The 14,261-nt window shown below is 35.1% G+C and overlaps 1 protein-coding gene across 1 annotated transcript in view; it reads right to left on the bottom strand.

The window, feature by feature from the left end:
- LOC142357808 (uncharacterized) overlaps positions 1-12,894 on the bottom strand; it is a gene marked incomplete at its 3' end in the record, with an annotated part of 38,224 nt that extends 25,330 nt beyond the window's left edge. The window contains exons 1-3 of the mRNA XM_075409331.1: positions 12,615-12,894; positions 12,078-12,293; positions 880-945 (exon numbers count right to left, since the gene is read on the bottom strand). Of these exons, the coding sequence (XP_075265446.1) occupies positions 880-945; positions 12,078-12,293; positions 12,615-12,894 (562 nt within the window). The remainder of the gene's footprint in view (positions 1-879; positions 946-12,077; positions 12,294-12,614) is intronic.
- Positions 12,895-14,261: the final 1,367 nt, after the last annotated feature.

The raw sequence follows: 14,261 nt of genomic DNA, 5'->3' as shown, positions 1-14,261 counted from the left end.
AATGACCTTGCGTCTGATCGAGAAGACTTCGGTCACCACTGGCCTGACCCCGCAGGAGACCATACCTTGGGCCTGCCCGAACAGACCAATACAGCATCTTGGTTCAAAAATGAAAAAATCTTTGTAATTGGTTTTAACAACCCAAATCAACAGTTTAAAGAATTTTATAAGCGTAAAATCTTATTGCGCGAATTTTATTTGTATTTAATTGAGACCAAAATCAATTACTTCACTGTTCTCGTTTTCGGTGATATGGGTAACTGCTAATTCTCTATCTAATGCAAGATTAGTGTCGATGGGAACATTTCTGAATTTAATCAACAATTAGGTTTTCTTTATTTTTTAGTTATTAGATACTGAAACCAAGGAGAGAGGTGACGCTTGGAAAACAGTTAATCATGGCATGAAAGTTAGCTACAAAGTATTGTCGCTATTCGGCACGCTAGCCCCAAACAAAATATAGTGGAAAATAATTTAGGATATCCAATAAATTTGAGCAAAATTTGCTTAATCTCAGTAGTTTCCACACAGCTTATAATTTTAAAACATGGTCATCGAAAACAGTACGAAAGGTGAGCATATTTACTCGACAACGCACACATTGGCCACGTAATGGAACTTTTAAAAATTAATGAGGCCAACGCAGGATAGCCATAATAGCTATTATACCGTTGAAAAGCATCGCTAATGAAGGAACCCTTATTAACTTTGTAGCTCGAAGTTGTACATAAAAATATTTTCTGCGGGCTAACAATTTTGAGTTCACTGTACATAGTTACAGTGTTTTTGGAAGCATACTTGTCACAATTTCTGAAATCTTTTTACGTGCTATTCGTCGCCAAACCAGCGAATTTGACAGCTAGAAACTATAAATATTACGTGTAGTTTCGATGAAGACGCTTGAAGTGCTGACTGGTCCTTGGATACAGTATCGTCCTCCAGTACCTAAACGTTAAAAGTCACTTTAATAACTTCAATTCACGCACACGGGTTTACAAATTGATCTATATTTCGAATTAATATCTGATCTATAATAATTTGAAAACCTGAATCGGTTAGAAATTTTAATATCCGGTTCGACGTTTTGTACAGAAACAAGGAGGCTTGATAATGTGCGTACGCACATAATGTTCCGACCCCAATAATCCACATTCTTGACTTAATAGTCTACCAAATGATGAAGCTATAGAAAACTTTCAAAAGCATACATATCGTTCAACAAACCACCAATGGAATACAAAATTGCCATACTAAAGGGCCGACAAAACTTATTGGTAGGAGGCTTCCTAGAAGAAACAATAATAAAAATCAAATAAGAAACATTAATTACGACCAAAACTTGATTTCTATAATAAAAAATCATAGCAAAACAAGGGTCGACAGAAAAGAGAAAAAAGGTGCGAAGTTCAAAAATACGTTTTTTTAAAATTAATTTCAGAGTTATTAATGTTATTAGATACTAAATGAAATCAAAAAAGGTTCATTTATATCTCCACGAGAAAACTTTACGACCTGTCGTTAGCCAAGGTTCTATTGAGCAATTTTCCAGTGCGACATACCATTAATGTTGTAATTCGAAAAGAAAACAAAAACCATTTAAAATGTATAATTACATATAAATATCAAGCATTTTATAAAATCTCGTATTAACAATCATAACAAGGCAAGAAACAAAAGTCTGAAGTTAAAAACGTTATAAACATTAAATTAAATCCCACTGGAAACTGATTGTGACTTGTGTTTACAGAGAATGAGCTACAATTTGAACTGAAAACGGTTTAAAAAGATGACGAAGCCCAAAACTCCAAATATGTTTTTAAGAACAAATATTTTCAAAAAACATAACAGATTTAAGAGTTCAACATTAAGAGATAATTTCAATTGCAGCACCTCGGGAAGCCAAGTGGGCCAGTTAATAATGATACTAAGTCACGACCCCACAAATTAACATAAAACACAGGCAGAAGCCAAAACTTCAGACATTTTTTCGACACCACTGTTTTCAAGGCACTATAATATAAAAGGGTAACTGCAAGAACTAAAAAAAATCACTTGCTTAATATGTGAAAATCAACGGATCTTCCTTCCAAGAAGACTATGTAGACCTTACAAGAAAAAGAAACACAAAAATTGAACGATATAGATCTCAAAATCTTTTAAAAACTAATAAGTCGAAACAAAAAGTCAGAACATATAACCGAACCAGAAACAAATGTTTTTTCCAGCAAAATTAGTTGAAGATTCTTATTAGTGCGATTGAGTTACCTGGTGATGCAAATAAAAGCAAAAATGGGACAATCCAAAAAAAAATTGTTTCAAATTTATGTCGTAAGCTATAAACTGAAACCTTCAAATAGGTTTAGCTATGGGGAGCCAATTGACATCCATCTTTGTCAGGTGTTTGTTTTACAAGAACAACAAAGACAATCATAGAAAAAAAAACTCCACTAAATTTTGACAGAGAATTGTGTCTCAGTCCAAGAAGTATGAACTATTCAACAAGAAAATTAACATATTCCGATACGCCTTTTTTCCACGCCGTTTTTTTCGCTACTACAATTCCCTTCATTGCGATTAGTCTGTGATAAGATAATTGACAAGGAAACAAACGCAATCGAAATATATGCAACTAAGCACAAAAGTTTATAAAAAAATAAATATAATAACCCGTAGTGTTAAAACAAAGATATCATTAGTGTAAAATGAAACCGCTATGTACATTAAACTATGACTAATCCGAATTTGGTTTCTGCCTGTTTTCTAGAGAGACAGCGCCAGAAGTTGAGAAAAATAAGATAAAGTTTTGGCTAAGTTCAAATGTTCACCGACAATTTCGTAGAATAAATGTATGCAAAGTGATATCAGACATAAGATAACAAATGAAAGCATTGTCTAGGCTTATGTGTCTCTCCTAAAAATTTAATCGGATCTTAGAATGGGGAGACTAAGTCGTCGGACTACAAAAGCATAACAAATGTAAAACAAAACTCAAGAATTCCGCAAAATATTTACGAAAACGAAAATTGACTAAAGTAAAAAAATGAGCTTAGTTCTGAATCCATTATGAACCTCGTTCAACCTTGTTTTTTGTGAATAGTATCTGTCATTGATTGAGCCCTATTTTGAGATTTTGGTCGGTTGTTTACATAAAAAAACATACGGAAATATTCTGAGAAAGGCCGTGCCCCAGAAAAATCTAAAAATATTTTAACGTAATGATCCCTCGTGAGATCAAGATCAGAACAAATATTGCTGCGCGTCTAATAAAACACTCAATTGTTCAAATGGTTGCCAAGTAGATCAACTTTAAAACAAAAATTTCAATATATAAAAAATAAATATTTCATTTTGTATATTTATCGAGTTTAAATTTGGGCAAAACTGGCAGAATTATAATTCCAGAAGACTCCTAAAGCCAACGGGGTTACAACTAATTCTCGGTTTGAGCTAACGAAGATTATGAACGCACTTTTAAGGTGTCTAAATCAGCAAATTTAGAGAAAGCGGTCGAAAAATGCCTACTTGGTACCATTTTTGAAAAAAAATTTTAAAATTTTGAAGTATTTAGCATAAATTCTAGTCAAATAACTCGGATCGAACAATTCAGAAACCTCTATTTTTAGAGATAAAATCAATAGCACTACCGTTAACATTTTATTATATTTAGCAAAATTGACAAAAATTTGATCAAAATTGACGGAAAATTTGAACAAAAGAATCGTAATTCGGTCGAATGTTTACATTTTAGTGATGCCACTCATAACTCTCTACGATGATTATATAGATAACCCAAAATTGTATGAACAAAAAGCCGATTTGAGTGTATAGTTTTTCCCCTACAAAAGTGGGTTGGAACAAAAATATAAGATTTGCGGCAAGAATAGCGAAAAAAAGTGAACAATGGTTAAAAACATATTGAATAGCACGCACAAATTTTAGCAGTGAACGCGTCAAATTTTTATAATATTTCCAATTTTCAGCTGAGAAATTTTGAAAGTCGCAGCTTCTTAAACTTTGCCAACATTCAGCCGTTTGTTTTGTATATATGTCAGATCAACTCAACTTTATTGTGGAATCTCTTCATAACAGAAAATCTCTTAGTGGTTAATTTTTGCGTGATTACATGATTTTTTTATTTTCACCGCTGAAAGTGGTGGAAAGATATTGTTCAAAAAAACAAACAGAAAAGGGTGAAAATAAAAACCTCACCACTATACCGCAAACTCTACAAAGTTACCGTTAAAAAATTTGTGTTTTTTAGCCATCTAGTGATATAGTTTTGCAGAGATATTTACTTTCACCACTTTAACCTTATTCGGCGCTGAAAATTGTAATTTTTCAATGCATCACTGCTTTCAACGCATTGAAGTCTCGATCCAGGATGACCGAAATGTTTTGAAAGAACTATAAGCTGGATATTATGTTTATAACATTAAGAGCAGTTTCTCTAAAGATGCAAAAATTTTGAGCAGGGACAAAGTGATCGAAAAGTTTGACAGCTATGACAGTAAAATTATAGATCGGATATTTTAAGCTGCAAAAAGTTTTTAGCGAAAATGCTGAAATTTTTAGACGGAAAATAGTTAGAAAAACACGGAAGCCAGATTTAAAAATTTGAAAATAAAGATCACTATAAAAAATCCGAGATATGCCTACTTTTTTTCACTATCAAAAAGAATTTTGTTGCACGCCGCGACGTGTTTTTCCAATTTTGTGAAAATATTCCCCAATTTCCCCCTCGTCTTTCTTTCCCACTCGCGGGCTGATAAATGGATTAGCTAAATGAAAATCTCTTATAGACATTTAACGTTCGAAAATTTCGTGACTGAAATTTACGTAGCAATAATAAAAATTGAAAAAAGAAGAATTGTACTTCTGTGAAATTGTTTCACTTAGAGGTGCGAGCTTTGTATTATATCCAATTGCTGCTTAAAAATATGAGCTCAGTGGATAAAAATAGGCATCGTGGCACCATAAACAGAATAAAAAGTAAAATAAAAAAGGAAAACGAAAAATTAAAAGCATTGAAATAAAAACACCGAAAATAATGAGATGAATGAGCATTTTTTAGACTGACCGAAGCAGCCGATACGTTGGTTTTACAAAACGAAAGAATACAGATTCTTGCCCTCTTTTGTGTTTTTGTTCTAGCTTTTTCTGTTTATTTTTTACGTCATAATTAAGACAAAAAGAATTGTAAGTTATTGAATGGAATAGATAGTTTCCGTGATTTTTTAAATCTAAAATCATCAATTTTTTTTTACAGTTTTTATTGATGATGGCGTTGAAAAAACGAGTCGGCTCTAAACACAATTTCATTAGCTTTGCACTCATTTTCGCTTTAATTTTGAGTTGTCTCAACATTCTTTATGAGGTGATCCAAATACGAGATATCAGGTGAGCAAAATAGATCTAGTTTTTTAAATTATAAAATTGTTGGGATATTTGCAAGTTAACAAATATTTTATTGAAAATAAAACAAATCAAAAAAAGATTTATAGTCGTTATGTCAAAGCTCAGGAACTTCAACATATAAAAATCAAGTCACACTCCAAAAATTATTTTTGTAGTGTGACTTTTTAAAGTTTTCTGAGGAGGTAAGGCAAGAATGGAAACTTAAACATAAAATTAAATTCTAACTTATCTCATGTTTTTTTTCGAAATATAAGATTTTAGTTTTTATTCAACAAAAAGTCAGACAATATCAATTATTTCTGGTTGAAAAAGAAAATACAAAACTGTTGGTAATTACCGTTGCAAAATTTAAACGTAATTGCTTGAGAAGTTAAGCGACCTGTTTTACACATCTTTTTTGATAAAGTAGCTGTTCGGAACGTGAAAACTGTTTCTGTGACAACTTTTGGCACTAAAATAGAAAGATCTAAGTTTTGTATTTTACTTTAAAAGTTCAAATTCTATCGCAACTGTAGACCAAGAAAAACGAATTGTTTAATTTTTGTGACTGAGGACAAACGAGACAAACTTAAAATATTTGCAGCAATGTTAGTGAACTGCGCATAATATTGTATTAGAATAGCTATAAATACAAACAAGTTTTTGTAAATTTTGCACTAACATTCCAGTTTCTTCGAATTTGACTCTTTTTTGCATTATGTGTCTCTACCTAAATCTTATAATTGCTCAATTTATTAAGCGATGTTTGAGCTATAAAGAGTCAATAAGAAAAAACTCTGAATTTTTTCGAAATGGGAAAAAAATAATTGAAATATCTGGAAACGTCAAGGCTTAACATTCCCGCTACAAGGTCAACTTAGAACAAATATGCTTATGCTTCAAAACGAATGAAAGGTAACTGATTGTTTATTTTGCTGTATTTTAGCTGAAATTTTTGGCCAGTTTAAACAATAATTTACATTAAAAGTTCTATTCTGAAGCGATTCTGCTGATCAGGAACCATTCTTTAAATTTCTGTTGAGAAATGAAGATATAATTCTAACCGCGTTTTAAAATCAGAATTCATTATCTTTACTCTTTATCAATTGTTTTTTTTATTTTCAATGGAATCAGCTGCATCGTGTAGTTCAAGCGGAACGAAGTCGTTTTACCCTTGCAAATGTTTCAAAATGAAAAATTTTGTTGTTTTTTTTTCAAAAATAAATACAAAATTAGAATTTTTTTAAGTAGGTAGTAAAATTGGAGTCGAAGCTGTCAACCAAGGTGTTCTTGTTGCTATAAATCAAACAATGGTGTGCAATGTGGAAAAGATTAAGGAGTCTCATTGCAGTAATAGAACATGACGACATTGTCCGAACAGAAAAATTTCGTCACAGGCACACACTTTGTCGCTTGTATTCAAGGTTGAATTTAGTCCAATTCCACGTTTTTGCTCAAGTCATAAACCTAAGACTTTTTTGACCAAATTTTATTTATGTAGCACGCATGCAAATTAAATGCGGATTAAAATAAGAGCAGCGAATACGAAAACTTATGTATGTATGCTTGTTGAAAAACTCGTAATTAGGACAATCTATTTAAGATAATTACAGCTCAGCTAAGTTGAACAAATTTAGTCTCTTTGTTGAAATTAAACAAATGGACCCACGAAGTCTTTTCAAAACAATTGTTAGCAAAGCTTCAAACCGGATAAGTTAAACAAAGATTGATTGATTTTGAATGAGTGAACGGGTGTGAGATTAGATTGATGAGACAGATAGGAGACTAAATTAAGTTGAGTTGTATGACTAAACAAAGTGATAAATAGTAGCCTGAATATGACGAGGACAAAGAATAGAAATAGAATAGAAAATAAATAATATGAAGTTTTCCGCTTGCATGGGAAATCAGGATCAGATTACATCCGCTGAAAGCAACCTCGCACCACCTCCATCCCCCTGCTTCACTGTTTGAGCCTCCCAATCCTTCGAATTTTTCCGGAATGGCTGGAGAGCTAAGGAAACAAAAAGACAAAAAGGCAAAAAGAAACAAAAGGGCAAAAAAGAAAAGAAGTCAAAGAATATTAGTCAGAGAATGGCGGCAACGGGGGGTATTGACCTAGAAAAGTTGGATCAAAGGGACCCTGAAATGGCTTCTCTGGTCCAGAAATTGCTAGAGCAGGAAGAAAAAGACGAAGGAGAGTTAGAAGGTGAAGTATTATATAATTTACTTTTCTGGTTGTTGTTTCTTTTCACAGCGGTATGCAATCAGGCAATGCGTTGTCCTCTCCACTAACTGAAATGTAGGAAATATGCCGCCTCGAATTAACCTCTTGTGAGTCCCAGTTAGGCTAAAATAGTAAAGTTGTTCTTCGTAGCCAGAGTCATATTATACACAAACATAAATACGGAAGCGTCGAGCAAACAATCTCACGTCTGTTGTATTAATAAATTCGACAACCTCAACCCCTCTAGATAAAATTATTTTGCCGCGTTTGTCTTAGAAGTGCTTATCGGACCCAGTGCGTAGTTTTACGAACAGTTTCTCGAAATCATCCACCTGCGTGCGGTTTCCCCGTAATAATGGTCGACAGACAGGCACTTACACAATTGTATTCAGGATGAGCAACGTCTAATGCCACAGGCTCGTATTGCGAGGTGTCGAGTTCATGGCGGCTAAAAAGATGTGGGCTTTGTAATATTTGTAGTTATTAGTCTGAAATGTATTTTCTTACCTTTTAAAAAATTCATTACAGTATCTTCTCTTCTTCTCTAGTCCCATCTCGCAACATACCCGGTCCAGGGTTTCTGGAAGGATAAAATTCATTGGTCCCATAGTGTGGCGGTAGATTACATCATCATTGCAAGTAGAACAATCACGAATAACCGTTTTGGAACATGTCTGAAGATGCATAACCATAAATTTTTGACGAAGGTTCTTAATTTGTCTCTGGACAGCTGATTATTGAATCGATGTATCTCTGATATCTTTGCACGAGCATTCCTGAATTTTGGAACCAATCAAGTATAATTTGCTTTGGCGGCGAATACTACTTTTCTCGACCCAATCATAACTCCTGGGGTAAACCCCCTGAACTCAATTACAGGGCAATCTCGAAGTGTGTCCGACTGCCCATTTCGATAGAGTTTATATTCAGGACTTTGTAGTAAAAACGATAATCTGAGGACCACCTAAATACCACCTAGCAGATCTAAGCCCCCAATGGAGGGTTATTTTTAGCGGACGTTTACCAAATTTTACTGTCTGGTATGCTTAATGGTCTTTTCAATCTGGTACACCTTTTGGGCTAATCCGATTATCAAAGCACGAGCTATTAACAACAGAATTAGGCTGATTTGAGGATTTTCGATATTTTAAATTGAAAAATGACTGTTTGAGTATGATATAATTCTAATTAAGGGTTGTAATGGGTATTAAGTCTAGAGCAATGTATGAGATGATCACGCTAAAAGGGTTAGGATAACTTTTTGGGCATTCTGAGGTAAATAGGCTGCTTTTGCGGGAAGATAGTTTGAAATTGTAATTTAATAGCACCTAAATTGAAATAGTAATTTCTCAAAAAGTTGAAGTCAGATTGACCTGAAAATTGGAGGGTAGACTAAATCGGTTACGAGGAATCCGATTTTAACGCTGGATTTGACCCCACACCAACTTGCACGGGACAAGCGATCGCCCTTGCCATGGGATGTAAAAATTGAATTGCTCGTGGACTATTGATAGCAGCCTTATGGGTTTTGGAGTGTTCGTGTAACTTTTTAAGGGCTTTCTATTGGTGCTATTTTTAACTTCCGGGTGCGGCCGGAAGTCGGTGCTTCGGGATAAACCGTTTGCCAAAAGCCGGAAAATGGCTTTTTTGAGCGGACAAATGACTTTGGAATGGTAATATTATGATAACCTGAGGCAGTTAGTGACAAAAAATACCGAACCCGGTCAATTTTTACGAACTCGGATTTTTTCGGGTTTTGGCACCCACAAATTTTTAAAAATTGTCAATATGTTGGTCATGAAACTTGGCAAGCAAATTGATGTCACCCTATATTTATTAAAATTGCTACATGAACACGTTTTGACTACTACTTCGCAAGTTATTAAATTTGGAATTTTGGGGTCATCTGGGAGGTCGATGAAAAGTGTGCGCAGTCATCTCTCGTCTTCTAATAGGAATTAGGTAATGACAATTGGTGAGTAAGTGTAACTATGGAAGGACTTTTTGCGGCGATAGTTATGTTTTCACAAAAAAGATCCTTCATCTTTGACTATTGACCCCTAAGTGGCCTCTAGAGGTCAAATTTTTGGGTTTTTGGGAAATTTCGATTTCCCACTAATTTGGTTTGGGAAATTGCACGGATTGGTGGGAAAAGCTTCCCAAGCCATTATTTTATCTTTATGGGGCCAGAATGAGCGAGATATTCATATGTGGAGAACAATAGTCCTTGAAGAACAAAAGCGACAAAATTGGCTTGGCGACAAATTCGTTGGCTCAAATAAGAGCGATAAGGACCGCGGACTTTGACGTTATTCTGTTTGTTTAGTGAAGGATATCTATCGTACGGGTGTGTCAATCAGTGAAAATGACTTATGGTGTTTACTTAAGTTCTTAAAATGTATTTAGATAGAGTTAGCTAAAAAAAAAGTTGTAATCAGTTTATCAAGTATAAAATGAAGAGAGAGAAAAACGACTGAGCTAGAAAGCAGTTGGTTTAGTGGGAATAAACTTTCAACAGTTAGTCAAATTGCAAGAGCAGTTTGGAATTTGTGAGGAACTTGGTTTAGTAGATTGCGAGTGAATCACGATAACATTTTGAACTTATCTAAATTTTTTGAAGTCGAATTTGTTACAAGTTGTTCGTTGATTGCGAGTTGCATTCATTCACTGTGGATTCTACAGTTGTACTTGTGATCTTTATTCTATTTAATGTCATTTGGACAAAGCACTTTTAACAGCCTGCAACAGTGGACGAGGGGAAAACCTCAGAAAAGAGACAAGGTTGCTTTATCACTTTCTTTTAAAATTTGGGATTTGGTTCTAATTAAGGTTGATCGATTTCGTCGGCGACAGATTACCCTCACTGTTAGCCTGGTTAGAAATTCAAAAGACGACAATTTATAATTACTTCAGAACCTATTCAAAGATTTAATTGTTCATGAGAACAATGTTATGGGTAATTCTGAAATTAATCACCAATTAAGCGTTATTTAATTTTGATCTAATTGTCATTATCTTAGCCATGTGGAAATGAGTTAATTAGCGTAGAAAATAAGGAAGAATTTGAGTAAATTGAGCTGTGAACTCCAACATTGGCCACGCAATACATTTTTGGGTGATTACAATCAACTTTAGCTTAAGATCGATTAGATAATGATCCGAATGCCCAGGTTGAGGTCCAGACCCAAATTTGCTACTGATCAGACTTTCCATACCGAAATTATCTCTGATCAGAATTTCCAGACGGAAATTCACTCTGATCAGACTTTCCAAACCCAAGTGACCTCTGAATAGACTTTCCAGACGCAGAAGGTCTCTGACCAGACTTTTCAGACCGAAGGTGTTCTGATCAGACCATCTTCAGACCATGGTCCAGACTCACATTCAGACCATTGCCCAGACCTTAATCAGACTATGATCAGACTCAAATGCGCTCGAAGAGGTTATGATCAGACCCAGTTGCGCTCGAAGCAGTTATGATCAGACCCAGTTGCGCTTGCAGCTATTTATGATCAGACTGAAGTGCGCTCCAAACCAGTTCTGATCAGACTCAAGTGCGCTCGAATTAGTCTGATCACAAACAGATTTTACTTATGAAAAAATCTCCAAATTTTGCTATAATATATTCATTTCATAAAAACTGATGTTTGCAGTATTTAATTCATCTAAGGAAAAATCAATTTTAAAAGTATTGCTAAAGAAAACGAAACCCAACTGTTGAGAACAAATTTTATTTAGTGTACCGATTAGTTTATAATTCTGAATCAATGGATGAGTTAAGACAGCTTTCCATAAGAAACTTCGTGGTCTCCAGTTGATCAAAATTTCTTCTAAAGGGGACCGGCCTCAGCTATCTGCTGGACTCTTTTTTTCTGATCAGAGCTATCGGACTTTAGATGAGTCTCTGATCAGAAAGCTGCCTTTTGGCTGCCTCTTGGCAGAGCCAACATCTTTCAGTAAAAAAAAACAAAAAAAAAGAAAAAATAATGCGCTCGAAATGGTCCCTGATCAGACCCAATTGCGTTTGAAGACATTTATGATCAGATCCAATTGCGCTCGAAATCGCCTCTGATCAGACAAAAGTGCGCTCGAAATTGCCTCTGATCAGACCCAAGTGCGCTCGAATCCGCCTATGATCAGACTTTTCAGACCAAAATGACCTCTGATCAGACCATCTCCAGACCATGATCAGACCGTAGTGCGCTCGAATTTCCGAAAAGACCCTGTAATTTCGGTCTGGGAACACACGGGTGTGCGCTCGACTGGGTCTGATCAGAAGTCAATTTGGGTCTGGACCTCAACCTGGGTAATTAGCGTAGAAATCAAGGAAAAATTTGAGTAAATTGAGCTGTGAACTCCAACATTGGCCACGCAATAGATTTTTGGGTGATTACAATCAACTTTAGCTTAAGATCGATTAGATAATGATCCGAATGCTTTTCTTCCGTATAATTACCTCCAATGATTAGGGTAACTGTAATTCGATACGTCGTTTCTGGAGTCAACGCCGAAAATACAGTCGTAGTAAACCTTGAATTGAAGGTGATGGTCGAGTTTTTTCCCTCATTTTCGTTAATTTCGACTACAGCTGAATCGTAATATCTGTTTATGATAGTAACTTCAATTTCAGATGGTGATATTGCCTTCAACAGGACTATGGGCTTCGTTGGTGCTGAAAAATATGTAGAGATTAAACAAACGACTTAGCAATATTTATAAAAATCCAGAAATCAATATTTCTTTGATATTTAAACTGTTATTCAGCTCTCGTCTAGGGATATAGAAACTGTGTTGGCGTCATTTAATGTTGTAAGGAAAATTCAAGCACAAAATGTTGGTCGGTTTTATCGTCCCTGTAATCGAATCCCTCAAACTGCTGAGAAAAATTCCTGCTGAGTTATTTTTCGCGCTCTTAAAATCCCAGTTCCTTGTGTAAATTATGAGTGAAAAATGACTGGAAACTAAATTTATAAATGTAGACCACGTCCACTACCTGTGCACGCATATAAAATGCGGGTCGAAGAGTAAGAGACGACTCCCGAGCATGAACTAATTCGTCCATAGAAGGACAAATGGTACCAATTTGCAGGTACTAATCCATATATGGTCATGTCTTCATTCAACGCCGCCGAAACCACTGTCGAGTATCCAAAACTGGCGTTGTCATACGAGTATGCATCAATATGGCCGACAGTGGGGAGAACATTTGATCCATTGGTTGAGGCCACAACTGTGATTGTGTTCGAGGTTGACTGCAAAGTCACATTTGACATGTTGGGTGGCAATGGCGCTGAAATTTGACCTCCATTTTTGTTTGGCCTACTGATTACAATTTATACCCTGATTCACAATTGGACCGACCTCTAATGCGGACTAAAAAGAAATTTGGTATGATCCATTTACAACAATTATTCATGTAACTTTAAGGTTTTGTTCTTTAAACAGGAACGAGACAAAGTCTGGATCATAATTTTTTTGGTCTGCCTGAGTCTTTCATTACTTGAACGAGCCAAATCTGTATCATATGGAATTTTGATCCGGACGGGTCTTTTCATAAGCGTTTCTGAACGAGCACATGAACGCACCGAAAATTCGAACGAGGGAAAATCTGGATCATAGGCATTCTTGGTCTGCCTGGATATTTTCATAGGCAAAAATGCTCTCATTCAAAAATCCGTATTTTCATACGGATTTTTGAACGAGGACCCCAAACTGTGATGAAGGCAGTAGTGATTACTGCTATTACGGCTTATCTCAAAGGTTTAGGTTTACTTAATCGTACTTAATCGTACTTAAAATAAATTTAATCGTATGCGATTTCTTAGACAATCAACAAAATGGCCACGTTTTGTTTATTATTTGAGTCTCATTTTTATAACTCAATATATTTCAAATGGTTGTCATTGCTATATATTAAACTTCTACCACTGGAATATCTGTGCAATAAATCATCCAGCGTGAAAACGGAAGGAAATACGCTTTTTTAAAATTTCATTCCGTTTTTTAGCGTGATTATTTATTTTAACGAGGAGCCCAGGAAACTTACGCGATCATGGCTTCTTTGAGCAATCAATGTCATTTGCTGAGGGATAACAACAGGGTACTATTGAAAAACTCTTGAAAAATTGATTCAATCCGTTTCTGAACCGTTCACGCTTCATATATGCAGCACACACACACGCACACACACACACACACACACACACACACACACACACACACATATATATATATATATATATATATATATATATATATATATATACACTATACGATTAAACTTATGGAGTAATCAAACTTATACGCTATTACGTTATGGTCTTAAAATTGCGATACTAAAGCAAGTATGGGGCACTTGCGGCAAGAAAAGCCATATCCAGTAGCTCTTCCCTGACACCAGAAAACAACAAGGAGGCTCGGTAATGTGCGTTCGCGCATAATATTCCAAACCAGCTTTTCCACATTCTTGACTTAATTGGCTACCAAATGAGGAAGAGATATAAAACTATCAAAAAACATCTCATTCATCAAACCACTAATGGAATAAAACAGTGCCATTAAAGATGGCCGATGAAACATGCTGTTAATAGGACAACTAGAAAACACGATCACAAAATTCAAATAACGAAGATTAATTTTA

Source organism: Convolutriloba macropyga, unplaced genomic scaffold (genome assembly GCF_964194025.1).
Source record: "Convolutriloba macropyga unplaced genomic scaffold, txConMacr16.3 SCAFFOLD_1510, whole genome shotgun sequence".
Classification (NCBI taxonomy): Eukaryota; Metazoa; Xenacoelomorpha; order Acoela; family Convolutidae; genus Convolutriloba; species Convolutriloba macropyga.
The sequence above is the reverse complement of the archived record's forward strand: the minus strand, read 5'-3'. Positions and strand labels throughout refer to the sequence as shown.